This window comes from Stomoxys calcitrans, chromosome 1, assembly GCF_963082655.1.
Source record: "Stomoxys calcitrans chromosome 1, idStoCalc2.1, whole genome shotgun sequence".
Taxonomy (NCBI): Eukaryota; Metazoa; Arthropoda; class Insecta; order Diptera; family Muscidae; genus Stomoxys; species Stomoxys calcitrans.
The window spans coordinates 102564182-102592077 of record NC_081552.1 but is presented as its reverse complement, the minus strand read 5'-3'; the positions used below and the strand labels follow the sequence as shown (position 1 = coordinate 102592077).

The 27896-nt window shown below is 38.5% G+C and overlaps 2 protein-coding genes across 4 annotated transcripts in view; both read right to left on the bottom strand.

Annotated features, from left to right (window-relative positions):
* The window catches only part of LOC106095168 (COMM domain-containing protein 4), a 69767-nt gene that overhangs the window by 24541 nt on the left and 17330 nt on the right, over positions 1 to 27896 (bottom strand). For 2 of the 3 annotated variants that reach the window (XM_059360584.1, XM_059360585.1), the window contains exon 1: positions 18401 to 18478. The exons of the other annotated variant lie outside the window; for it this stretch is intronic. In XM_059360584.1, the coding sequence (XP_059216567.1) occupies positions 18401 to 18463 (63 nt within the window). In that variant the 5' untranslated portion in view covers positions 18464 to 18478. Of the gene's footprint in view, positions 1 to 18400; positions 18479 to 27896 lie in introns of those variants that run through there. 3 annotated transcript variants of the gene reach the window in all.
* On the bottom strand, positions 1760 to 10332 carry LOC131994164 (uncharacterized). The gene is made up of 2 exons (XM_059360583.1): positions 10266 to 10332; positions 1760 to 2686 (listed from the first exon to the last, which is right to left on the bottom strand). Exon 2 carries the CDS (start codon positions 2678 to 2680, stop codon positions 1778 to 1780), a length of 903 nt encoding a protein of 300 aa, XP_059216566.1. The 5' UTR covers positions 2681 to 2686; positions 10266 to 10332; the 3' UTR covers positions 1760 to 1777.

Here is a 27896-nt window from a genome sequence, read left to right as displayed (position 1 = left end):
TGTCCATAAGTAGGTTAAATTCGAAGATGGACTATATCTTGATATAGCCCCCATATATTAAATCCACATTTATTATCCGATTTTGCTGAAATTTGGGACAGTGAGTTGTGTTAGGCTCTTCGACATCCTTCTTCAATTTGGCCCAGATCGGTCCATATTTGAACATAGCTGCCATATAGACCGATCTCTCGATTTAAGGTTTTGGGACCATAAAAGGCGCATTTGTTGTCCGATGTCGCCGAAATTTGGGACAGTGAGTTAAGTTAAGTCCTTCGACATATTTCTGCAATTTGGCCTAGATTGGTCAAGAATTGGATATATTGTAGCTGCCATACAGACCGATCTCTCGATTTAAAGTTTTGGGGCCATATAAGGCGCATTTATTTGCCGAAATTTGGGACAGTGATTTGTGTTGTACCCTTCGACATTCTTCTTTAATTTGGCTCAGATCGGTCCAGATTTAGATATAGCTGCCTTATAGACCGATCTGTCGATTTAAGGTTTTTGAGACCATAAAAGGCTCATTTATAATCCGATTTCACTGAAATTTGACACAGTGACTTATGTTAGGCTTTTCGACAACCGTATCCTATATGGTTCAGTTCGGTTTATTTTTAGATAAAGCTACTTAAAAAATCAATATTTTGTTATACCCAATTGAACAATGACTTGTACTTATTAGTATTTGGTTCAAATCGGAACATATTTCGAAAAAGCTGCTATGGGGCATAAAGTATGCATTTTTCACCGGATTTTGACGAAAGGTGGTTTACATATATACCCGAGGTGGTGTGTATCTAAAGTTCGGCCCGGCCGAACTTAACGCCTTTCTACTTATTTTCTGATGATATGCAATGAAATAATCTACTCATATTTTGTATACTTGCGGATGCGTTGAATATTTAAAAATTCAACTCCTGTAGGATGTTCATTAAATCAAGTTATAAAACAATATTGTACCCGTATTTTAATCTGTCATACACTAACAGGCCATACATTTATTACATACATGTGATGATGTGTAAATGGAAGCTGGATGGATCTGCAGTGGAGATAGAACACGATGAGCCGAATGCAAATACAAAACAAAACAGGTTTCTTTTGAACTTGCGACTCCCCAAATATATTAAGGAGAGTGTTCCAGATGGACAAATGAAAAGAAAGAATAGCAAGAAAAACAAAACACTCGATTTAGGATTATAATGATAAGTTGGATTTATTTCTCGGCGGACTAAGCCTTACCTATCAGTTTGACGACAGAGGTTGAACAAGAACGATTTGCCCTCGAGCTAAAGCGGAAACTATCATTATAACATGATTTTTAAACAAGGCGAAAATTGCCATAAACGTCATGAACATATGTTTCATGACGGCAAATTCAAGTATATGGGGATTATTTAAAGTTTATTAGGAATTAGGGTTTTCATATAATCTTTCAACATTTTCAAGGGTTTGGTCTAAACATTCCGCCCCCCTTGCAGGATATAATTCTGCAAACAGAAGGTTAATCATATCGTAAGGATAAATTCGCAATGATCGTGTAAAATTCTAATTATAATATAATAGTTAATTTCAAATTCAATATTGTATTAATTAATAGTATGAAAGTAGTAATTCATGAGGACTTATACTAATTGTAAATAAGTAAATTAGTTTACATTATGCATTGGTATTCAGTATGTGCTTATTTCAGTGAGTAGTGAGCTTTTGATTTCAGTTTAAGACCTTAATTCGTTTTCAAATGATTTTTTTTTTTTTTTTTTTTTTTAAACTATGTTTATAAGGAACAACTCCCATAAAGGGTCCAGCCGAAGATGGTATTTTGGGCTGTCGGAAGCCCCGTTCGGATAAGGATGCCTTCTGTGATAACTCGAGAATAAATATCGACTCCGAGTATTACGTCGATGGGTGCAGACTCGCAAAACTTTTCGTCTGATAGAAGAAGATTATGAAAATTTTGAGTAAAGTTTCTTGGCAGTGATTTGCTGGGAGTATGGATATTGATCCGATTATTCATTCGAAGTGTGGTGTCTATTTTGACCCCAGAGTCGTAAATCGAGACCAGCGTGAGAGGGCAAATCGCCTCCTCTTCGAGAGTCAAAGTCGTTAGACCAAGAGAATCAACTATCTTCTTTGAAATATAACTGAATTTTGACCCTGTATCCAAAAGGCAGCGAATCTTACGTTCCCCTTTGGGGCTGAGTATCTTGACAACGGCAGTAGGAAGGAGTGTCATTAGATTTTGCTTCAGAATTGCGGACAGTGAGGTATTACTGTAGTCAGTTTCGGTTGGTGTTGTCCTGTCCTTTGACTCGGTTTTTTGGGACCTGTTTCGTGCGGCTCCAGCAGCACTGGTTGATGGTTTAGGCTCAGGTTCCCCTCGAAGAGTTCTTTGCTTACGGCGTGAAGGTTTATCCTTTTTTAATCGTGGATGCAGATGCAGTAAGCTATGATGTTTTCCTTGGCAGTATTTGCAACCAGTTTTGGTAAAACATGATCCCTGTGAATGAGAGTGTGCCAAACAATTTCTGCAGTATCCATAGGTTTGTACTATCTGAAGACGTTTTGCCGTGTTCATATTCAAAAATCTTTTACATTTCCTTAACGCGTGTTTTTGTCTGCATATTCGACAGACGTACTCATTGAGTTTGGTACTGGAGGAGGGCTTTTGATTCCGCATGGTTTACTGTAAGTATGGTTCCGAAAAGATTTAGGATTGCTATTTTATTCTGCGGACTCATGATATCTAGGCTATTCGTAGAAGGCAGTTAAGGTGAAGTGACGAATGGAAGCAAAACAAGTTTGGTGATTGGTCGTTTAACAACGCCTCGTTCCGTAAGGATGTCAGCTACACGAACCCTTTTATCCGGGCCAGGATAAACCTTGGAGACTCTCCCTAATCGCCAAGAATTTGGAGGTAGATTATCCTCTCTTATGACCACCATTGTATTCGTTTCAAGGTCTTTTGTGGGAGTTTGCCATTTATGGCGCTTATGGAGCTCCTTGAGATACTCATCCTTCCAGCGGTTACAAAAATGGTGGTGGATAACTTTTAGCCGTTGCCACCTGTTTATCACAGACATTGGATTTTCATGAACGTTAGGTTCAATAGGCACAAGGATAGGTGTGCCTATTAAGAAGTGCCCAGGAGTGAGCGCAGACATGTCGGTCGGATTCTCGGACATTGGAGATATTGGGCGAGAGTTAAGACAAGCCTCAATTTTGGACAGTAAGGTTTGGAATTCTTCAAACGTATGTTTGAAGTTACTGGCAACCTTTCGGAAGTGGATTTTGAAACTTTTCACTCCAGCCTCCCATAGTCCACCCATATGGGGTGCTCCAGGCGGAATGAAGTGCCATGTCAAGTTCTGGTGTGCATAATTAGCTGTGACAGCATTATGGGAGGCTTGAATAAATTCCTTGGATATAATCTTTGATGCTCCTACAAAAGTAGTGCCATTATCGGAGTGCAAGTGAAGAGGGCAACCTCTTCTGGATATAAATCGACTAAACGCGGCCAAGAATGTAGGAGTGGAGAGATCAGAAGTGGCTTCAAGGTGGATGGCCTTCGTCGCGAAACAGACGAAGACACATACGTAGCCCTTCGTCATGCGACAATTTCTCCCGGAAAAGCTTTTTATGTCAAACGGGCCGGCAAAGTCTAGTCCGGTATGAGTGAAGGGACGAGATATTTCCGTCCTCTCTGGCGGAAGCGAGGACATAAGCTGCTCATGGCACTTGTGCCTATAAATAACGCAGGGTTTACACTTGTTTATGGCAGCCTTAATAAGATTCTTGGCCCTCGGGATCCAGTACTTCATACGAATCAACTTTAGGACCAGTTGATTACCCCCATGTAGACTTATATCGTGGATAAATCGCACTAGCAGGCGTGAAAATTGACAATTGTATGGAAGCAAAATGGGATGTCGTTCATCGTACGTCAACGACGGCGATGAAGTCAATCTTCCACAAACCCTCATAACCCCTTCGTGATCGATGAAAGGATTTAAACTCAGAATTGTACTTGAAGGATCAATCTGCGTTTTGGCGGACAAATTCAAGTACTCATCTGGATAACTAGCCTTTTGACTCATTATTATAAGCCTTGACTGAATAAGAGCTATTTCGGTTGATGATATATCCTTTGACGACCGGTGAAAATCTGAGCGGAAATTTGGATGGGTGCTATAGAAGAATCTATATACATATGCAACGACCCGCAATGCCTTCGGCAGGGACGAAAACCTTCCAAGAATATCCTCAAAATTACTGAAAAAGGAAAAGTTGACCTTGATAGATTTTCTCTCAATATCTATCGCTTCATAAATTCCGCCATTAACCGTTGGCCAGCTGTCAGGCTGCCTCGAAAGCCAATCTGGCCCATACCACCACAGGTGGTTGTCAACAAGGTGCTGAGGATAAGAGCCTCTACTCGCAAGGTCGGCAGGATTAGACTCCGATCGTACATGATACCAGTCCTTTGGACTAACAACCTGAGTTATTTTGGACACCCTGTTTGCGACAAATGTTGTCCAGTAACAAGGTGGTTTGGCTAGCCATGAAAGGACAATTGTGGAGTCGGTCCAACAAAAAATGGAATAGCTATCAATCTGTAGCTGCGGAATGATATGATCTATTATCTCTGCCAATAATGTAGCCCCGCATAATTCCAATCGAGGGATGGACAAAGTCTTAAGAGGAGCTACTTTGGTTTTGGAGCATACTAAGTGGGTGCAAACGGATTCTTTGCTCTTAACTCGGATATAAAGAGCAGCTGCGTATGCTTTTTCTGAAGCATCGCTAAATCCATGGAATTGGATTTCACTACCGGGCTGATAATCGAACCAACGTGGTATTCTGACAGAATCGATATACTGGTATGCAGATAAGAACGACTGCCATTTCTCCAAGGACGTCTCAGTTATTTGGTCATCCCAATCGGTACGTTCGATCCAAATTTCTTGCATTATCATTTTGGCCAAAATGATATAAGGTGCAAGCCATCCTGCAGGATCAAATAACTTTGATATCTGTGAAAGGACTTCCCTCTTAGTATACAGACATGGAGATGGAAGACAACTTAAAGTAAAAAAGAAGGAGTCCGACCGCGCATTCCATCGGATTCCAAGAGTTTTTGCCATACTACTGTCATCCAGTTCGAGAAAATCCTCATTAAGTAGTTGATCTGGAGGAAGATCGGTAATAATTTTCTTAGAGTTTGATGTCCATTTTCGGATAGAGAAACCTGCGGACTTTAAAGCAGTAATTAACTGATCCCTGGCTTCTATCGCAGCCCTAATTGAATGAGCTCCGGATAGGACGTCGTCAACGTACATGGAGTTTCGAATAATTCCACTTGCCAGTGGATGTGTCATCTGGACATCATCAGCCAATTGCAACATTGTGCGGATGGCTAAAAATGGGGCACAGTTAACCCCGAAAGTGACAGTCCTCAATTCATAGTCCTTGATGGTGTCATTCGGACTTCGGCGAAATAGAATGCGTTGATACGCAGAATGTTCCGGGTTTATCATAATCTGTCGATACATTTTAGTTATGTCACCATTAAAGACGTATCGGAAAAAACGCCACTTAAGAATAAGGATTGTAAGGTCCTGTTGCAAGACCGGACCGGTATAAAGGACATCATTGAGACTAACTCCATTGGATGATGAAGAAGAGGCATTAAATACCACACGTACCTTGGTGGTGGTACTTTCGGGTTTTACAACCGCGTGATGAGGCAAGTAATAGTGTCGCGTCAGGTTAGACTCATCATTGGACTGAATTTCGGACATATGTCCAAGGGATATATATTCATCCAAGACTTGATCATATTCCAATTTAAAACTGGAATTGCGCATCAAACGGGCCTCGTTTCTTAAAAACTGAGCCAACGCACAATTTCTGGATTTTCCAATACTTATCCCCTCTGGATAATCAGATTTGAACGGGAGGGATACCTCATATCTGCCATTTGGATTTCTTCTTGTTGTGGTGGTATATAGATTCTCACAAAATATGTCCTCTGGAGATAAAAACTTCTTCCGTGGAAGATCCTCCACCTCCCAAAACCTTGAAATTTCCTTGTCTAAGGAGATTTCACAAAAATATGAAACAATCGTGGAAAATGTGGAGATAGGTTGAGCAGGTGCTGGTCCTGTAAGGATCCAGCCGAAGACGGTCTCCTGCGCCATTAATGTCCCACAGATTTCCCTAATAATGCCCGAGAGCATTATGGAAGGGAGTAGATCCGCCCCAATCAACAGATCGATATTCGAACTCTTGAAGAAACGGGGATCTGCGAGGGGTATCTTCGGGATCTCCGAAATAATGGATGGGTCAATGGTACGAGATGGGAGATCTCCCGATAAATGGGGCACCACCAGGGCCGTCGTGAAAATCTCGATCGCTGGGTCTTTAATAGACCCCAGTGTGAAGGTACATTCCTTCTGAACAGCTGCAGAAATCGTGTTGTTCAGACCAGATACCGTAGCAGATCTACGTTTAAAAGGAAGTCGAAGTGTGTTGAATAGCTTTTCAGACATGAAAGTACCCTCTGAACCCGAGTCTACCAACGCCCGTGCTATGTACGTCAACTCCCCGTGGGATATATTAACAAGCGCAGTGCCCAGGAGAACTCCTCTTGAACTGCTGGAAAAGCAAGTTTGTATGACCGGATTGGTCGTACTAGTGGACTGTATTTCAGATTGATTCGAGCTATTTGAGGCAGTTGCTACAGCCTGGGTAGCATTTGAGCTGACGACCGGTGGATCAGAAGGGGGATTACTAGTTTCGCGGTGAAGTAGGGTGTTATGCCGTTTATTGCACTTCGCACATGAAAACCTGCTAGTACATTTTTTCAAGGTATGCACTTTCGAAAAGCAATTTATACACAGAGCATTCTTCTTAATCTCATCAAATCTATGGGCAACATCCATATTCAAAAACCTTGGACATTTCCTTATAACATGAAGTTCAGTCGGACATAGTACGCACTTGGTTTGGTTCACATTGTTCTGGAATGCCCGAATATTCTTCATGTTCGGATTCGGACTGGACTTGCCCTTCGATACAGAATTCCCACTGGGGACTGCGGTATATTTTCTCCTAATCTCCGACACGGATTCGAGTGTTCGATGCCGACTCGTCAGAAAACTATCTAACTCAGACCATTCCGGAATCCCGGTCTTGTCAGGTAATGATTGCTCCCACAGCGTGAGCGTAGTATCCGGAAGACGGTTTGAACAAATAAACACAAAGATCGGCCCCCAGCTCTCAACATCTATATCATACAATTTAAGTAATGAGATGCAAGAGTTCATATCCCTCTGAAGCTTCTTAATCGAGTCTCCAGATTCCGTGGTGATATGTGGGAGATTAAACAGGGATTTCAACTGGATATTAACCAGGACCCGCTTGTTCTCGTATCGAGAGGAAAGGTTACTCCAAGCCAGTTCAAAGTTCTCATTGGTCAGGGGGAACTTGCTGACTATGTCATGGGGTTCTCCTTGGGTCCTTTGGTTAAGGTGGAAGAGTTTTTCAACTGCGCTTAACCTTGAATTCTTCGAACAGACCGCCGTAAACACGTCCCTAAATGTGGGCCACGATGAGTAGTCACCACTAAACAGAGGTATCTCGCAAGGGGGCAGTTTGAACCCAGGTTGTGGGCAAGGGCCCGTAATGAGTCCAGTGTTCGGGCAAGGAATTGACTGAGGACTCCGGGTTTGCTTTGGGGACATTAACGCGAAGTGCAGTTCCTGTAATTGTGCATGGCATCGACAATACGTTGAATAGGTGCTATTGTATTTTGCCTTGACCATAGTCACTTCCGAGGCCTCATCCGAATTGCCCTTCCCATCTAATTCCCCGTCCGCCTCACTTTCAATATCCTGTAAGCACTGCTCGTAAGAGATTCTAAATTCCGCCCAGGTTTTGGACAATTCCTCCATATGTGTCTCGAGGAGAAACGATGAGGACATGGGAGCCTGCTTATCGTTAAGGAAAGCCTCGAACTCGACCATTCTATCGGCAATCCTGATGTATCTGTTGAGAGACATTTCGTGGTAGAATAAAACTAAAATCGAAAGGCAATAACACAAACAAAATCTGGACAAAATCCAGAGGCCTTCTCCAATATCCGGAAGGAATCCTTCGATCACTCCTCTCCGGAAAAAACAAAAGGATATGTCGAAAACGAATCTGTCCCAATTACAGCAAATTGCGTCTGGACACGCAGCGACCAATGACTAAATACAAATTAGGAAATAAATTCCACGATCTGCTAAGAAAAAATTTCGAATAGGATAGAAAAAATCAAAATATGGACAGCGAAAAGATAAATATCTCTGAGCAAGATAGCCTATACAGAGACACGTCTCAGCATTTATAATGGTAGGAAAATGCGTGAACTTCGAAAATCAAATCGTAGAAACGCCCTTTATTCGTATAAATATTCCAATTTTTTCCGAGCCTAATGCTCGTCAAACGAAATCTTGCAGACACAATATAAAACACTTCCGAAATGTCCTCATAAATTTAGAAAAATGCAGTCAATAGGAATATTATAAAGACATTGGAAGTGTTCGCTGGGATGCGGTATTAATATAAATATCCAAAAGATGTCTCAACTTCAAACTCAAAAAATTTCCATAAGTATGTGCGTATGTTTGTTTAGAAATACGACAGCGGTCAGCTGTTTCAGCTCTTTAGCGAAAGTTATTGGAAACCACGGTCATTGACCTTATGATTGGAATGGCAACCAAACAAAACATGGAAGAAGAAGCAAAAAGAGAGAGAGACATAAAATGGGACTTCCAATCTTCGAATTAAAATATCACTCAAGAGATCAACTTCAAGCACTCTTCAAAGAAAACATCACTCAAGAGCTTACGTCTCTCATAACAACAGTGTGTGCACATGGGATTTTTATTAATGGAGCTATATGGAACGAAACAAAATATATAAGATAGCAAAATAGCTCTCTGCTCGTAGCTACTAGAAGAGAGGTTGTATGTCTAGCAGCGACAGACAGACTTGGCTGCCAATACGACTATGTTAGGTCCCAAAAAAATATTGCAACACATACAGTGTCATACAAAAATATTCTTCAATAGAAATGTAATAGTCTGGAAGATAAAGTCTCATACATACATCATATTCTGTGAACACTGAGCATAGATCTTGATGCAGCAATATTCAACAGTACTAAAAAACAAGCTGTATGTTTCTGGTGTTCAAATCTCGGAGCTGAAATAGTTCTTGTGGTGGACTTCTCATACCTTTTTCTACGGACTCGATATAAAGGTCAAATAATAAATTTCCTCATGTCTCCTTAATAAACTCTGTATATAATGCGCTTAAAATATCAATACATCAGCTATCGTTATGTGTACTGGGATATAACACTTAATATTCAAAAGACCATTCGGCAATAAAGTTGACTACGATATGTATGTATTTTTGTGAAGGTACCACAGATTTCAGCTATTCTCGTCCGCAGCGAAAGTCTTTGTAAACAAAAGCTCTCCAATGCAAAAGACAGTGAGACATATAAAGAGAGTGATAATGCTCGAACACAATATAACCTACGAGATTAATTCGTAATTAATCCAGTGTACATCACTCAAGAGAAGAAGTCTCCCTAAAGTATTGGTATTTGGTTGACTACGTCGGTTTCAAAAGAAACGAAGTGAAGCGAAACAATTAGAATTGGCGGGGTGCCTGTAATATTCTCAGCAGAGACAGACGGACTTCAATGTTAAAATGACTATGTTGCGTTCTAGCAGCCACGACAGCACTTTATGTGTTATAATGAAAAATTATCGCTATCAAGAAATGTGCAATATGAAGTATAAATATAATCACCTGAAACGAAAAGTTGCATGTCATGCATTTGATGAAAAAACTTCGGACAGCTTTTGGTGATCAGCTTTCTCATAAAAAATGGACCCTAACTGCCTCTGACATGGATCGGCAGATTTTGTTAGTGGACTCAAAACAGTTGATGATTATTCGATCGTAGTACAGATCAGATGTCACACTTTTTATTGGATTTCTTGTAAACTTCTAATTTCTGACATTCCAGAATTTAAAATCTTTAAAAATCTCACGCTCTTTACGTTTTTACAGAAACACAAATGTAATAAATTATGTTCCACGTGCAAAATTTGATTTAACTTGTTTCATTAGCTTGATCTACTTCACTGTAAAGCACATTATCTACGAATAACCATAGAAGCAATGCATAAATGCAAACTAACCTGTTGCTGCCGTTCGATGATAGGTATGGGCGATGATCTGGAATTGAAATCTCTGCGTGTTCTCCGTAAGCAATGATCCGGTTCGAAGGACCAAAAATGATGATGTGTAAATGGAAGCTGGATGGATCTGCAGTGGAGATAGAACACGATGAGCCGAATGCAAATACAAAACAAAACAGGTTTCTTTTGAACTTGCGACTCCCCAAATATATTAAGGAGAGTGTTCCAGATGGACAAATGAAAAGAAAGAATAGCAAGAAAAACAAAACACTCGATTTAGGATTATAATGATAAGTTGGATTTATTTCTCGGCGGACTAAGCCTTACCTATCAGTTTGACGACAGAGGTTGAACAAGAACGATTTGCCCTCGAGCTAAAGCGGAAACTATCATTATAACATGATTTTTAAACAAGGCGAAAATTGCCATAAACGTCATGAACATATGTTTCATGACGGCAAATTCAAATATATGGGGATTATTTAAAGTTTATTAGGAATTAGGGTTTTCATATAATCTTTCAACATTTTCAAGGGTTTGGTCTAAACACATGGGTAATATGAGGAGGCAACACTGGTTTAAACAACTCACGCACTTTTCATGATTTGTTTTACTGTCAAACAACTTCAGTTTGATCTATAATTTAACCATGAATAGTGTTGCCACTCAAGAAAAATATTTCCTACCAAAATTTAAGAAAATTCTTACCAAACGCGATCAAATCCTACCAAATATTCTACAAGCCAAAAATGCAACCTAGACCAGATCGTCTTAATATTCATAGAGGATCTAGCCATGTCCGTCTGTCTGTCTCTTGAAATGGCTCTACAGCCTATAAAAAATATCGGCTATAGTTAAAGATCGAGATGGAAAGACTGAGGCCACCGTAGCGCAGAGGTTAGCATGTCCGCCTATGACGCTGAACGCCCGGTTACGAATCCTGATGAGATCTTTGGAAATTTTTCTTTTTTCCCAATGCTGGCGACAAATGTGAGGTACTGTACCATTTAGAATGGCAGCCGTGTAAAAACTTCTCCGCAAAGAGGTGTCGCACTGCGGCATGCCGTGAGGACTTGGCTGTAAAAAGGAGGCCCCTTAATGGAATGTTCATGGGCAAATTTGCATAGTTATAGATGACCTATATATGGATAGAGCACCCATTATACAGATTTCCTGATAAGAATTCTTGAATTTAAAGAAATTGTATTTAGCTGTCTCCAGATTTACTACCCGTTTCTGCCGATACAGTGAGTTGAATTTTACCCCTCGGTGCCCGAGTATGGGCCAGATCTGTCCACAATTGTATATAGCTCCCATATAGCCTGGTCTTCCGAATGAAGGCAATCGGACAAAAGCGGAATTTTTAACCTGCATTTACGAAATTTGGTGCAGATCCCTTCACTCTTGTACCAGTTGTAGTCAATATCAGAACATATTCAATTTTTTTCTGAAATTTGAGACAGTGAAACCCCTTTAACAGTATTAGACTCCCGACGCCCAAGCCGAGTACGTGAGAAATATAGTCTACGAAAGAAAGTGAAACAATTTTAAGTTATCCCCGGGGATTTTTTCAATAATTGGCTTGGTGTTGATAAGTGGGAAAAACCTACCAAATTTTGAGGTCAATCTACCAAAGGAGAAAAATCCTACCAATTTAATAGGAACCTACAAAAACGGCAACACTGACCATGAATCGTCTTACAAACGAACAATGCTTGAAAATTATTGAATTTTATTATCAAAATGCGTGCTCTGGTAATAAAGTTCATCGCGCGCTTTTTGCATTTACGACGAAGCTCATTTTTGGCTTAATGGGTACGTAAATAAGCAGAAATGTCGATTTTGGAGTGAAGATCAGCCAGAAGCATTGCAAGAGCTACCAATGCATCCATGTTTGTTGCGGTTTACGAGCTGGTTGCATCATTTGGCCGTACTTCTTCAAAGATGATGCGAATCGTAACGTAACTGTGAATGGTGAGCGCTACCGTGAGAAGATATCCAACTTTTTTTTGCCCAAAATGGATGACATGTGGTTTCAACAAGACGGTGTCTCATGCCACACAGCACGCGTAACAATGGACAAGCCCGCTTCTATTGTCGCACGGAAGACAACATTGAAGCATTTATTCGTGAGATACCGGCCGAAATGTTTGATAGAGTTAACCAAAATTGGATTTAGCGGATGAACCATTTGAGGCGCGGTCACGGTCAACATTTGCATGAACTAATCTTCAAACATTAAATTATATGGACCGTACTATCGATTCAAATAAAGATTTCATGAATTTTTCTGAATTTTATGTGTCTTTTTTTAAACTTTCCTATAGCTCTTAAAAAATCAATCTTTATAAGATTTCTCGTCACCTGAATCAAATATGATGCAGACCAGCTTATATTTAAAGACGATTCATACAACTATATATAAGGTAGTGGAGTTGTAACAAGTAAAAGCGTGCTAAGTTCAGCAGGGTCGAATCTTGGGAACGCACCACCATGGATTCTGATAAACATGTACAGCGGTCAAAAAAAGTATTCATCATTAGCAAAATTGATAATAAATTCACTTATTTTGGGTAATTGAAGAAAATTTTAAGTAAACAAATAATGCAGTTTTATGCAATAGTTTATTTTTCGTAATATGTTTTAAAATAAATTCAAAAAATAAATTTAATTAGCGCAAAAAATGCAATTTTATATAATAACACCAAAAACAGAACAAAAAAAGTATTCATCATTGATGTGCTATCATCAAAGTCAAATTCAAATATTATTTGGGAATCCCCCTTTTCTGTTTTATTTAGTAAAGGAGGCTTTGCCCTTGACAGCAAATATTTAATTTCATTGAAAATATAGTTTTTGTCAAAATGGGTCGTAAGCAAAACGAGGTTTCTGATGAGGTAAAAGTTTTGATAATAAAACACCACAGGAATGGTTTAACTCAAAAAACTATCAGTGAAATATTAAATAGACCACGATCTACTATACAATCCATCATCAGAAAGTGGACAGAAACGAAAACTGTTGACAATAAACCAAGATCTGGTCGACCAAAAGCACTTTCAGTTGGAGATGTGCGTTGGCTAGTGCGGCAAGTTCAGAAAACTCCGAAGACAAATGCGACCATTCTTCGTAAAAACACTATGGAATATTTAGGGAAGGAAGTTACTACACAAACAATTCGAAATACACTCAAAAGGCATAGTTACAGAGGAAGAACTGCACGTAAGAAGCCCTTTATAAATAAAATAAACCGAGTGAAAAGGCTAAACTTCGCAAAAATGTATGTAAAACAGCCCGAATCATTTTGGAAAACAGTCATTTTTGCAGACGAGAGCAAGTTTAATCTTTTTGGGTGCTATGGAAAGGTCATAGTGTACAGAAAACCAAATACAGAGCTTGAAGAACGAAACACAGTTGCTACTGTAAAACATGGTGGAGGTGGTTTAATGGTTTGGGGGTGTATGGCGGCTTCAGGAGCGGGAAATCTTGAAATTATTAATGGAGTAATGGATCATAAGTATTACATTGACATTTTAAAGAGGAATTTAAAAGATAGTGCTGTAAAACTTGGGCTTGGTAATAACTTTCAATATTATCAAGATAATGACCCCAAACATTCTGCTTTAAATACCAAGATGTGGATGCTGTATTACTGCCCCAAAGTCATTAAAACTCCTCCTCAAAGTCCCGACTTGAACCCAATTGAACATCTTTGGGAACATCTCGAACGCAAATTGAGAACGCGCAATTTTTCGAGCAAGAGTCAAATACAACAGGTGATAATGGAGGAATGGACTAATATAGACCAAAATATAACCGCTAAATTAGTCCAATCGATGTCAAACCGTTTAAAAGAAGTTATAAGACGCGGTGGTCGAATAACAAAGTATTAATTTTTTTAAATTATGTTATTTATTTTTTTGTTTTTTTGCAATGATGAATACTTTTTTTGTTTAATTTTTTGTGTTCAGCTGTAAAATGGCCCTTTTTGTTCCAATAAATACTATTTTTTTCTTTAAAAACAATGAAATTGTGTACATATATATCACACAAGCACTACTGCATCATTAGTTTAATATGGTTTTATTCCAATTGTCTTTTGTAGACTTATTAAAAAAAAAACATTGAATGATGAATACTTTTTTTGACCGCTGTATACATAATAAATTAAGTGGAAGGGCATAACTTTATTCTTCATACCAAACGTCTGCCAAACCAGCCAAAATTAAAGCTTCTAGGAACAGAACAAAGATGAGTGAGAAACCGGTTTACATGGGAGCTATATCAGGTCATAGACTGATTTGGACCGTATTTGTCACAGTTGTTGGAAGTCTCAACAGAACACCGCATGCAAAATTTCAGCCAAATCGGGTGATCGGTTTATATGGGAGTCAGGGACGTAAACAGGATCTAATTTTTCAAAATCAAGAATTGCCAAAATTTTTTTGTTACTGTGATATTCGCATTGCGTGCAGCAACTGAATCATAGGTGTTGACATTTGGTTTTAAAATTATTGCCAACACACTATTTACTGGCCTATCCTAATCTTTCAAAGCCTCCAAAGTGTGGTTGTCTTTGCGAATATCTTAGTTTTATAGTGAAAGATTTGGGGAATCGGCTTCAGTATTTTGATGAAATTTGTTTTTTGGGCTCATTTTTGCTCTCAAACAAGTTTTATGATTTAAACAGGTTATTGTTTGTGTTGGTCTATTGGTTTCAAATTACTTTTATTTTCATAAAATTTTACGCAAACAAACTGAAAACACTAAGCGACTATAATTGTTAAATATTTTAAAAAATGAAGTGCGACCAATTCTTACGAAAACTGTCTACATTCTGCTTAAATTATGTCGCTAATTTCTTCTTCCAACTCAATTAAAATCGATTGAAAATCCGTTTATGATGGAAAAGATGTCCGGTAAAAGTTGCATCCAACTATTGTCATCTTAAGTTTTCCTAATTTATTGGAGATAAAATAAGAAAAGGTGGTAGAACAAAAAATCAGAAACACGAAGAGATTTCTACGTTAATGCAGTTTAACATTTTTTCTCTCTTTGACCACTAATTGATATCAAATGACCTAGCGGAAAACTTAACTGTAATATAAAACTTGCTCTCATAGATAAAAGCCTGATGACTATGTTATTTTAACACATTTCCTCACTTAAGGTGGGTATTAAGATCGCGTTACACAGCGAAAATTAATATTTTTTACCATTACTTTCTGATTTCATTCGTTATTCCAATTATTTATGATAAAAGTTAAATAATAGTGTTATGTTATCAGTGATATTTTTGAAGTTTTTCAAAAAAATAATCGTGAAAAACATGTGTATTTCACTGTGTAAAACCAACTAAATACCCACCTTTTTGTAAATATGCAATTTGACTCGCCGCAATTCATTAAAGATTTTCGTACATAAGGAAATCGTTATTCGCAAAATCGTTTCATTGTAAAAAGATTTTCTTGGAAAACAATAAGAAATTCAAAAATTTATTTTGAAAATGTTCTAAATAAAATTTCACTGTGCTCAAATTTACGGTCAAAGTGAACAAAACCAAAAACAAATCTACTAGAATTTTCGTCCCTTAATCACTTGGAGCTCCATATTAATTGCATCAAGTACTGTATTTTGAATTATAGAATTCCAAATAAAAAATCACAATGTTTCATTTTTAATAATAATTAAAAATGTAAATTAATCTAGGTGATCATTTCGGGGTTTTGAAATTGTTTTTCCGATCCCTAAAATTTTTCATTTCATTGCTAATGTAATTCAAATAATTTATAATTAAATATTACTAGTTATTCTTTGGAATTTTTTTTCAGGCTAACAAGCAAAATATTTCATTTAAAGAAATTTTTTAAATATTTTTTTTATATTTATAAAAGTTCCATTCCAAGGCCCGCTGGGTACTTGGAAATTTACTCCCGACTACCTTTTATTTGGGCCCCATATTAAAATGAACGTCCAATATGTCTGTTTGGGGAAGTTTTGAGGAATTTTTTTGAAAGAATTTTAATACCATATTCGTATCAAAACCAGTAATTAAGGGCAAAAGTCGGGCGGTGCCGACTGTATAATACCCTACACCTACCCTATAAGTACAATGTGGGACCTATATCCAATTCTGAACCAATTTTGATGGACCTCGCCAAGCAAACGGCAGTACCGATTTTCTCGAAATTTTCGCATATTATGTAGGTTGGTCTGGAAGGAAACATAGGCTATATAATTTTTCGGTATCGGATCCAAAATCAAAAGTGGAATGATAGGGACAATATATGAAAGGTATTGGAGAGTAGAATACGAATAAGGTATTAAAATTTGATTGTAAGTACCCATCGGGCCGCCCCAACCCCAAAACTCCGCCAAACAGACATATTGGACGTTCATTTCAATATGGATATTGGTGGTTACAAACATGTAATTTCGCTAAAAACCGACCAAAATCGAATGGGCAGTCCAGCCGATCAAACCGATCATGGTAGAAAAAGCCCAAAACGGAAACCCTGGTCTTGAAATACAACATCATGTGGGTTCGGCATTCACAACGCTGAAATGAAACGCTGAATGATCTTGCCATCTTCAGAGAAGGCGTTGATATCTTCTTACACACCAAGACTGTTCGCGAACTTACCGTCTTACCTTCTGCAACTATGCAGAAGGGCCGAAAGTGTCTTGCATAGCTGATTCGCATCCTTACCTCTTAGAATTATTATAACATCGTCTGCGTAGCAGACGGGTTCAAATCTTTCCTCAGTCGGCATTCGTTATAGATTATTAATGGTGGTCACCCATGGGAGGGGCGATAAAATATCCTCCTGTGGCGTGCCTTGTGCCACTTTCTCCCTTATATTTATGTCATGTGATCCACAATTTATCCCTCTGTTCCTTAGGATTTGGTTTATTCAGTCTCTAAGGACCCGGTACTGGTCTAAGGATTGGATCAGTGTGTCAGTCCGCACATTATTAAAAGCCCCCTCAATGTCAATGCACACGGCCAACGTGTACGTCTTGGCATCGAATGATTCCTTTATTTTATGCACAAACTCGCGCAACGCAATTTCCACCGATCTTCCCTTAACATAGGCATGCTGTCTGTATTTGGACAGTTTGCCGGATGTCCATATAAGTTCCATGGTTTTGAATAAGTTCAATAAGTTCCATGGTTTTGAATATAAAGGACGTAAGGCTTATAGGTCTGTAGGCCTTGCCTACTGCTAGGCTTTTGGAGAATATGCAATAGCTAGACACGCTGTGAAAATGGAGGCCAGAAGGGGAGCCAGATAATCGGTCTCCTTCTGTAGTCACATTGGAAATAGTTTATCAAGTCCGGATGACATAAATAGTTGGAAGCTCCTCAAGGCTTTACCTTGCCATAAATTTTGTAATGATAAGCCTTCGATAAACCTCATTATTTTAAGATTCCGTTGTCTCCGTGAGTCCCGTCGTATTCTGTGGAAAATGTGTTTTCATCAAAAGCCTTAACATGTCCTCCGTTGTCTCTGCCCTCACACCCATGTGGCCTTCTAACGTTTCAGATTGGACATGGGTTTATGAGAGAAACTTTTTTATCTTAGTGGCGTCAATAACGCTATCGACCTATTCGCAGAAAAGCTTCCAGGAGGCACGTTTTGCCGCTTTGATAATTTTAATGTATTCCTTGAGCCGTGTGTAAATACATCCGTGTAAACTTCCAACTTTTTACGAGTTCTCTGTTGCAAAGTCTGCAGACCTCTTTCGTAATGTTGCGAATCTCCCTGTCATGCAGGGGTTTTTGTTTTTCTGCTTATTTCCATTCTCAAAGAGGACAACTATCTTCGAAAGACATTTCCATTCGTAATCCTGTTGACATTGTGGTCAATATCTTCTATTTTTAGAAAATCTAAATCATCTTGCCCAAGCCTTCTTGCGGATTTTGTTCAGTTGGTTTTCAACGTATTACAGAAGCTTATCGGATTCGGCGCTAGCCGTGCTATTCTTAACCTAATGTAGCGATGGTCAGAGAAGGAGTTCTCCATGGAGACCCTCCAATCCTGAAGCTCGTTGATCAGATTTTCCATACATAGTGTCACATCTAAAACCTCCTCCCTAATGTTATGTGTTATTAGGTCTCACCCTATTAGTACCTCGTTTCCTGACTGTTTTGCTTTCCTCATCAGCCGTTGCAGCTCCGACGTAGTTGGCGGCATCGGAGAGTCAAAAGGCATATAAAGTGATGCCAGGTATGCTCCACCGTCTCCCTGTCTCATCACTGTTGCTTCCGACGTTGACCACTCTGGGTAAAATATATATATTTCAAATTTTTATGACAAATAACACTGGTCCTCGGCTGAATACCATTGTTAGCATAGAATAATTGGTAGTTGATATGGTTCAGCGCAGAAACTTTGTTCCGGGTCGTCTATGGCTCCTGAATTAAGGCAATATGAATCTTGCTCTTGCTGATTTTCTCTGTGGCTGTTTGGTTCCGGTGGAGGTTTATCTTGACCTCAATCACTGGTCCTTCAGTAAATGGGCTTCTTGGGAGTGGTTCGCTCTGTTCTTTAGGCCTGGTTGAGTTTCCCGTCGCTGCGCTGCCTGACTATTCAATATTAGGGTATTTGCATATTCTAGTCTTCCGAATCTTGAGAGTCGGTGATGGTTCCATCGAGGGGCCCGTTTCCACTATTCTTTGTTTCCATTTCACCTGGCAAGAACAACAGAACAAATTTTCAGCGGTGGTTGGCAATATTTGTGAGATACAATGCCATGCATAGTAGCCAAGTACAAAATAGGAATTTTTAACGGTGGGGGCAGACCCTCCACCGTTTCCCCGAAAACACCACCCAAAATCAAAAGTGGACCGATAAGGACAATGTGGGTATCAAATGAAAAGTATGCGGGAGTAGATAACGAATCTGGCATACAAATTCATACAAATCCACAAAAACGCCCAAAATGGTCACATTAGCCAATCACGGATATATGGGACTCGGTTTGTTTGTTCCGTATAGACTGAAAAACGGCAGTAGCGATTTTCTCGAAATTTTTGCATATTGTGTAGGTTGGTCTGGAAGGAATCATAGACTATATAATTTTTCGGTATCGGGTGGGGGGCGGACCCTTCCCCTTTTACGATAAACACAACCCAAAATCAAAAAGTGGGCCGATCGGGACAATATAGGTATCAAATGAAAGGTATTAGAGAGTAGACTACGAATATGGTATTAAAATTTGAGTCTAAGTACCCATCGGGCCCTCCCAACCCCAAAACTGCCCCAAACAGACATATTGGACGTTTATTTCAACATGGGGTTTAAATGAAAGGTATTCGGGAGAAGATATCGAATCTGGCATACAAAATCAGATCGAATTTATAGGGGGTCACGCCACTTCTCAAAAACGCCATTAGACCCATTATGACTATATGATACATGGCTGAACCGATTTTCTTAAAATTTTCATAGATTGTGTTCGCTTGTCTGGAAGGAAACATAGTATACATAATTTTTATATATTGGGTGGAGGCGGACCCTCCCCCTTACCCCAAAAACGCCACCCATATCCGAAAGTGATCCGATGGGCACAATAAGGGTATCAAATGAAAGGTATTGGAGACTAGAAAACGAATATCGTATTAAAATTTGGGTTCAAGTACCAAGCGGATGTTACTCTGAAGGTTAAAATCCAAGTGGAACGTCACATTTTATTGCACATATAAGTAACGAACTTTTATTCTCTACCTCTTGATTGTTTCGTTCGTGGATTGTATTATACTTTTACCATGCCGAAAAAATGTCGCTTGCCAAATTTTAGACAAATTGGAATAAAAATGTGGGTTTCAGAGCAAAAACACCTAAAATTGTGGGTACTTACGTATGGGATCTACACCTAAGGTTGAACCCATATGGACCATATTCACATTTTATAGGCTTAAGATTTTTATCTCGGATATTGAAGAATTCAAATCTGGAGTCCAGTCTTTACGGGGCAATGACAGGGCATAAACGCTTAATGGATAAAAAATACATTTGTGCCAAAATGCAGCTTCCATAAACAAAAAACTATTTAGCTAAATCTTACACTTATAAGGATGTAATCCCTAAAATTTATCTTGGATATGGCACGAATTGTTATTACAATCTGAATACCGCTGCCGAAAATCATCAAATCGATTCAACCATGTAAAGATATTATCAACTTTTGCCTACCATTTAAATAACGTATTAAATTTAAACAAGTAAAAGCGTGCTAAGTTCGGCCGGGCCGAATCTTATATACCCTCCACCATAGATCGCATTTGTCGAGTTCTTTTCCCGACATCTCTTCTTAGGCAAAAAAAGGATATAAGAAAAGATTTGCTCTGCTATTAGAGCGATATCAAGATATGGTCCGATTTGGACCACAATTAAATTATATGTTGGAGACCTGTGTAAAATTTCAGTCAATTCGAATAAGAATTGAGCGAAGAAAGCGTTTTGCAAAATTGTGGCATGATGGGTCAATAAATGCGCTTGCTGTGACTCTAGAAGTTAAAATCGGGCGATATATATATGAGAGCTATATCTAAATTTGAATCGATTTACATGATATTCACAAGTAATGTCGAGAGTCAAGAGAAATTCCTGCCAAGTTTCGAGAGAATCGATTAACAAATTACCATTTTAATGAATCTTATAAAGGGTGATTTTTTTGAGGTTAGGATTTTCATGCATTAGTATTTGACAGATCACGTGGGATTTCAGACATGGTGTCAAAGAGAAAGATGCTCAGTATGCTTTGACATTTCATCATGAATAGACTTACTAACGAGCAACGCTTGCAAATCATTGAATTTTATTACCAAAATCAGTGTTCGGTTCGAAATGTGTTCAATCACCGTAACGTTGCGTCCAACAGCATCTTTGAAAAAATACGGTCCAATGATTCCACCAGCGTACAAACCACACCAAACAGTGCATTTTTCGGGATGCATGGGCAGTTCTTGAACGGCTTCTGGTTGCTCTTCACTCCAAATGCGGCAATTTTGCTTATTTACGTAGCCATTCAACCAGAAATGAGCCTCATCGCTGAACAAAATTTGTCAAAATTTGAACACATTTCGAACCGAACACTGATTTTGGTAATAAAATTCAATGATTTGCAAGCGTTGCTCGTTAGTAAGTCTATTCATGATGAAATGTCAAAGCATACTGAGCAACTTTCTCTTTGACACCATGTCTGAAATCCCACGTGATCTGTCAAATACTAATGCATGAAAATCCTAACCTCAAAAAATCACATTATATAAAAATCAATTTGTGTTTGTTTGTGTGTTCCTTATAGACTCAGAAACGGCTGAACCGATTTTCTTGAAATTTTCACAGATGGTGCATAATGACTCCGTGGTGAAAATAGGGTACTACATTTTTTGATATCTGATGGGGGGGCGGACCCTCTCCTTACCCTAATTTTCAGAAACGCCAGATCTCGGAGGTGGGTGGTGCGATTTAAGCGAATTTTTGTGTTCTCTCATATAGTACCCTAGAAATTAAAAATTTGGTATCCAAATTTCGGATGGGGTACCAAGGGGGGCTGCCCCACCCTAAAACCTACCAAACATATATTTAGACCAATCACGACAATATGGGACTCAAATGAAAGGTATTTAGGATAAGAAAACGTATCTGCTATCCAATTGTCGGACCAAGTGCTAGGGGGACTACCCCAAGCCCCAAAACACCCCTAAATCGGACATATTTACCGACCATGGCAATATGGGACTCAAATGAAAGGTATTTGCGAATACAATACGAATCTAATATCCATATGTGGGACCACGTTACTGGGGGTCCACTCCTTTTCCAAAACACCCCCCAAACATGACTTATTTACTGACCATGGGAATATGGGGCTTAAATAAAAGTATTTGAGAGTAGAATGCGAATCTGATATCCTAATATTGGACCAAGTGTTTGGGGCCGCTTCTCACTAAAAACATCCCCCAAAGGGGACAAATTTACGACCATAGCAATATGGGGCTCAAATGAAAGGTCTTTGGGAGTAAAGCACAAATTTGAAATCAATATTCGGGAAAAGTGTCTATGAGGCAATAAGGTGTTTAAATGAGATTAGAAAACGAATTTGATTTGATATCCAATTTTGAGGCCAATGGCAATAGGGGGTTCAAATAAATGATATATAGTTATATGAGAATAGAGTACGTTGTTGATATATTTTCCGGGCTTAGTGTTTGGGTGACCATCCCACCCCAAAACACCCCTAAATCGGCTATATTTACCGACCATATCAATGTGAAGCTTAAATGAAAGATATTGGGGGGTAGAGCAAGGATTATACCCATTTTCGGGACCAATTTTCTAGGGGTCTACCCCTTTCCCAAAATACCCCACAAACAGCAATTTTTTAGTGACCATCACAATATGGGGCTCAAAGAAAGGTATTTGGGAGTATAATACGAGGTTGATATCCAAATATAGGACCATGTATTAAGGGCATCACCCCTTTCCCAAAACACCCCCAAAGGGAAAAAATTTGTCGACCATGCCAATATGTGGCTCAAATGAAAGGTATTTCAGATTAGAACACGAATTTGATAACCTGTGTTTGGGGGACGCCTCATTCTGTAAACTCTTCTTAAGCCAATGGCAATATGGGGTTTAAATAAATGGTATTTGAGAGAAAAGTACGATGCTGATATTTTTCAGGGCCAAGTATCTGGGGGATCACCCCTACCCCGAAAACACCACTAAATCAGGCATCATGAGAATGACGGGCTGAAATGAAGTATTTTAAGAATGGAGTACACTTTACATCCAACTTAAATTCGTAGACCAATAAAGTTCATGTGGGATTCAGATAAAGGCTCTTATATTGTTAAACTGTTAGTCAAGCGATATACTATTTTCGTTGCATGGTATTTCATTAAAAGTTCTTTAATTCTCGAAAATAAATATTCCAAGGAAACTTTTGTTCCATATAAATTAAAAGGAGGCGCAGCGGAGCAGGCCCGGGTCAGATAGTTATTAAATAAAATCGGGCGAATATATAAATAGAAGCTATATCCAAATCTGAACCGATTATATCCAATTTCAATAGCTTTCGTCTCACGGCCGAAGGCAATCGGATGAAAACTGCGACCTATAGTTTGTACACAAATTAACATGGACAGACAGACGGACATAGCTAAATCGAATCAGAAAGTAATTCTGAGTCGATCGGTATACTTATCAATGGGTCTATCTCTCTTCCTTCTGGGTGTTACAAACAAATGCACTATGTTATAATACCCAGTACCACAGTATTGGTGTAGGGTATACAAATTGGAAACAATTTTTACCAAGCAACCTATCAGCAACAGAAGCAAAGCAAAACTTGTAGCTCTGTGCAGCTTCCTTTTCGACTTCAAAATCAACTATTCAACTTTTAATCATTGAAAGTCAACTTCGACTTTCGACATTTTTACGCAAAAAGTCGACTTATTGATTAGTCGAAAGCCGACTGTGGGATCCCTAGTAAAAACTTCTGTTCAAAGAAGTGTCGCACCGCGGCACGCCGAGCAGACTATAAAAAGTTCAGGCTGTAAAAGGTAGGTCCTTTATCAATGAGCTTAAGCTTGAATCGAACAGCACTTATTGATATGTGAGATGTATGCCCCCGTTCCTTAATGGAATGTTCATGGGCAAAATTGAATTTTTGGATAAGAATTGTTATGCTACTAGAGCTATATCAGTTTTAAACCGATTCGGGCTATACTTGGCTTGGATGTTGGAGACTATAGTAGATGTCATTGTGCAAAATTTCAACCATATCGGATGAGATTTACGTCGTGTTGCCCCCGAAAATATTTTTTCCAAAGACAAAATTTCAATTTCTCTACAGACAAAATTGGTAGGTACTTATATCGAATACACCGCCAAAGTGTTGACGATGCAAGTGCGACACAGAACCAGTTTGACAACTTACACACTGCTGTTCTTTTCCACCGCATGCGTTTTTCTTTGTAGTAATAGATTTGATTTTCACTTGACTGCAATTGCCTCCACCGTATACACATGTAATCTGTGTATCTTTTGGAAGTTGTATTGATGGCTTCGAACGCTAGACAACAGTAACCGCGAGACCCGTTACAACTTCCAAACTATGGAGACATAACATGTGTATACCATGCAAGCAATTGCAGTCATGTGGAAAACAAATCCATCACTACAAAGAAAAACACATGAGGTGGAAAAGAACAGCTAGAGTGAAAAGTGTCAAACTGGTTAGTGTCGCACTTACATCGTCAACACTTTTTCGCGGTATATTCGATATTAGTACGACCTACCAATGTATGGTCCTTAAAGCCTCCACATCTAATGTGGTTGAATTAGTCCCCTAAAGGCTATATTACACGACATGTTGCCGTCTTATGACATGTCAAATTTAACACATGTTGAGTTCTATATATCGTGTGATACAAACGAAACTAACATATGAAAATCACTTTTCAAAATAGCACATGTAAATTTTTCTCGATTAGAGCGTGCTCTATTCTTTCTGACAGAAACATTAATCCATCAGCTGTTTTTGATGGCAGTCGAATGAAAGTAACCCCAAAATTAAATTGTTTTCAGAATATTATGATTTAACCAGCTTTCTCACAACTTTAGCAATTTTTACGCAAAAAAAAAACAGCTTTTGCTCAAATTTTTGGGTTATATCCTACGAAAATAATATATAGGTGTGATAGCAAAAATTATGAATCGTATGTAAATTGACAATTTTGACAAACATTTTCAATTTCATGTGAATACACAAAGTGGCAAGTCATAAGACATCTACATGACGTGTAATAGCGCATTAACCAAGGATGAAACGCGTCCCAAAGTGGTTGTAGTGTTGTAATCTCTGGCTTTCCTTTTCCATTGTAAAAAATCTTCGATAATTAAGCACGTCTCGAAAGAGAAACGAACGACAATAATTATTTTAAGGTAATTTATACGGGATCCACAGAATTGAAATCTTTCAGTAAATAGGAAATACCTTTGGTTCCCGCAGAAATTGATTAGTCATGTACGAAATTTGCGATTTGACCGAAGAAATCTTAAAAAAAAAGGCAAATATTTAAACTGTTTAATGCATATTTAAACCATCAACATGCGTGTTTATTATGGTCTGAATCGGGCTATAGCTTGATACAGCTCCCATATAAATCGATCTCTCTATTTTACTTCTTGAGCCCCCCCAAAGGCCGCAATTCTTATTTTTTTTTTATTTTATTATATTAATTCCTTTATAACTTTTATATAACTTATTTTACATCTATGTTTGGCATAGCGATATTGCTGTTAGCCATTTTTTCAATACTAGTCAATACTATACACAATAAAAAATTCAAATGTGATTAGATATTATATTCATTCAGTATTAATTTTCCGGTTGGTTTAAATTGCAAATTGTAAAGGGTGATTTTTTTGAGGTTAGGATTTTCATGCATTAGTATTTGACAGATCACGTGGGATTTCAGACATGGTGTCAAAGAGAAAGATGCTCAGTATGCTTTGACATTTCATCATGAATAGACTTACTAACGAGCAACGCTTGCAAATCATTGAATTTTATTACCAAAATCAGTGTTCGGTTTGAAATGTGTTCATTTACCGTTCAGCGATGAGGCTCATTTCTGGTTGAATGGCTACGTAAATAAGCAAAATTGCCGCATTTGGAGTGAAGAGCAACCAGAAGCCGTTCAAGAACTGCCCATGCATCCCGAAAAATGCACTGTTTGGTGTGGTTTGTACGCTGGTGGAATCATCGGACCGTATTTTTTCAAAGATGCTGTTGGACGCAACGTTACGGTGAATGAACACATTTCGAACCGAACACTGATTTTGGTAATAAAATTCAATGATTTGCAAGCGTTGCTCGTTAGTAAGTCTATTCATGATGAAATGTCAAAGCATACTGAGCATCTTTCTCTTTGACACCATGTCTGAAATCCCACGTGTACTAATGCATGAAAATCCTAACCTCAAAAAAATCACCCTTTACAAAAATTATTTGGATTATTACTTCCAGTAAAATTTCCGGCATTTAAATCAAGCAAACCTCCTCTAGCTTTTAAAATCAAGCCGGTTGCATGTGAAGATAGAGATAGATAGCAATTCTTATTCGAATTGGCTGACATTTTACACAGGTCTGCAACATAAATATAATTTAATTGTGGTCCGAACCGGGCCATATATTGATATCGCTCCAATAGCAGAGCAAATCTTTTCTTATATCCTTTTTTTGCTTAAGAAGAGATGCCGGGAAAAGAACTCGACAAATGCGATCCATGGTGGAGGGTATATAAGATTCGACCCGGCCGAACTTAGCACGCTTTTACTTGTTTTTAATATCTAGAATTCCGTAGAATTTCATGAGAATGAGAAGCATTTAAAATGGATTTCAAAATTTGACCAATATCCTTTTAAAATAACAAAACCAATTTGAGATTCCATTAAAATAAGCGCAAAATAATTTTTTAAGGGTATTTAACAAAACAAGTAAAAGCGTGCTAAGATCAAAAATCGGATAATAATTAGGCCTTCTTGAGGTTCAGGAAGTCAAAGTTCCAGATCGGTTTATATGACAGCTATATCAGGTTATGGACCGATTTGACCCATACTAGGCACAGTTGTTGGAAATCATAACAAAACACGTCATGCTAAATTTCAGGCAAATCGGCTAAGAATTGTGTCCTCTAGTGGCTCAAGAAGTCAAGATCCCGGATCGGTTTATTTGGCAGCTTTTTTAAAACATGGACGGATATGGTCCATTTACAATCCCAACCTACATACATATATTAGAAGTATTTGTGCAAAAATTCAAGCGGATAGCTTTACTCCTTCGAAAGATAGCGTGCTTTCGACAGAGAGACGGACGGACGGACGGACATGGCCAGATCGACTTAAAATGTCATGACGATCAAGAATGTATATACTTTATGGGGTCTTTGACAAATATTTCGAGGAGTTACAAACAAAATGACGAAATTAGTATACCCCCATCCCATGGCGAAGGGTATAAAAAAAACGTCATGAACGTACTAACGCTTATTAGCCGAAATTTTTAACAAAGTAGGGCGCCCGTACTCGCTCATAAAACTAAGACATCCGCTAAGACAAGCACATTATGAAGATATAAGCAGTGTTTTGGAAAGCAACACAAAGTTTAGCGGCCATTTTCTGACCAAAAGTCATCGCCGATGGGTCAGTACCTAGAACCAGTAGCGTCCACAATTTTCCGAAAACAATTGGAAATATCCGAAACAGTTATTCCACATTTACAGAATTCGACGATTTGGAAAATAGTTGGTTGGAAACAAATAACTTAAGCCCCATACATTTCCTTTTTAATTCGCATCTCTGTCCTTTAAGCCTTCTTTTAAGCGTAACTAATTACATCGCCCTTTTTTCCCTGAACTTAGCAGCCTACACCCGTCTCTAGGAAATTATCAACATTTATATAAATACCTACATTTGCCATATTCATAATTAATAATAATTACGGCAACTCAACAACGAGACAACAAATTTTAAACAAATAAACAAACAATTCTGCAAACATTTTTATATTCCATTCAACGTTCGTCCGTTTCCCATTCATTCAGTGGCAGAT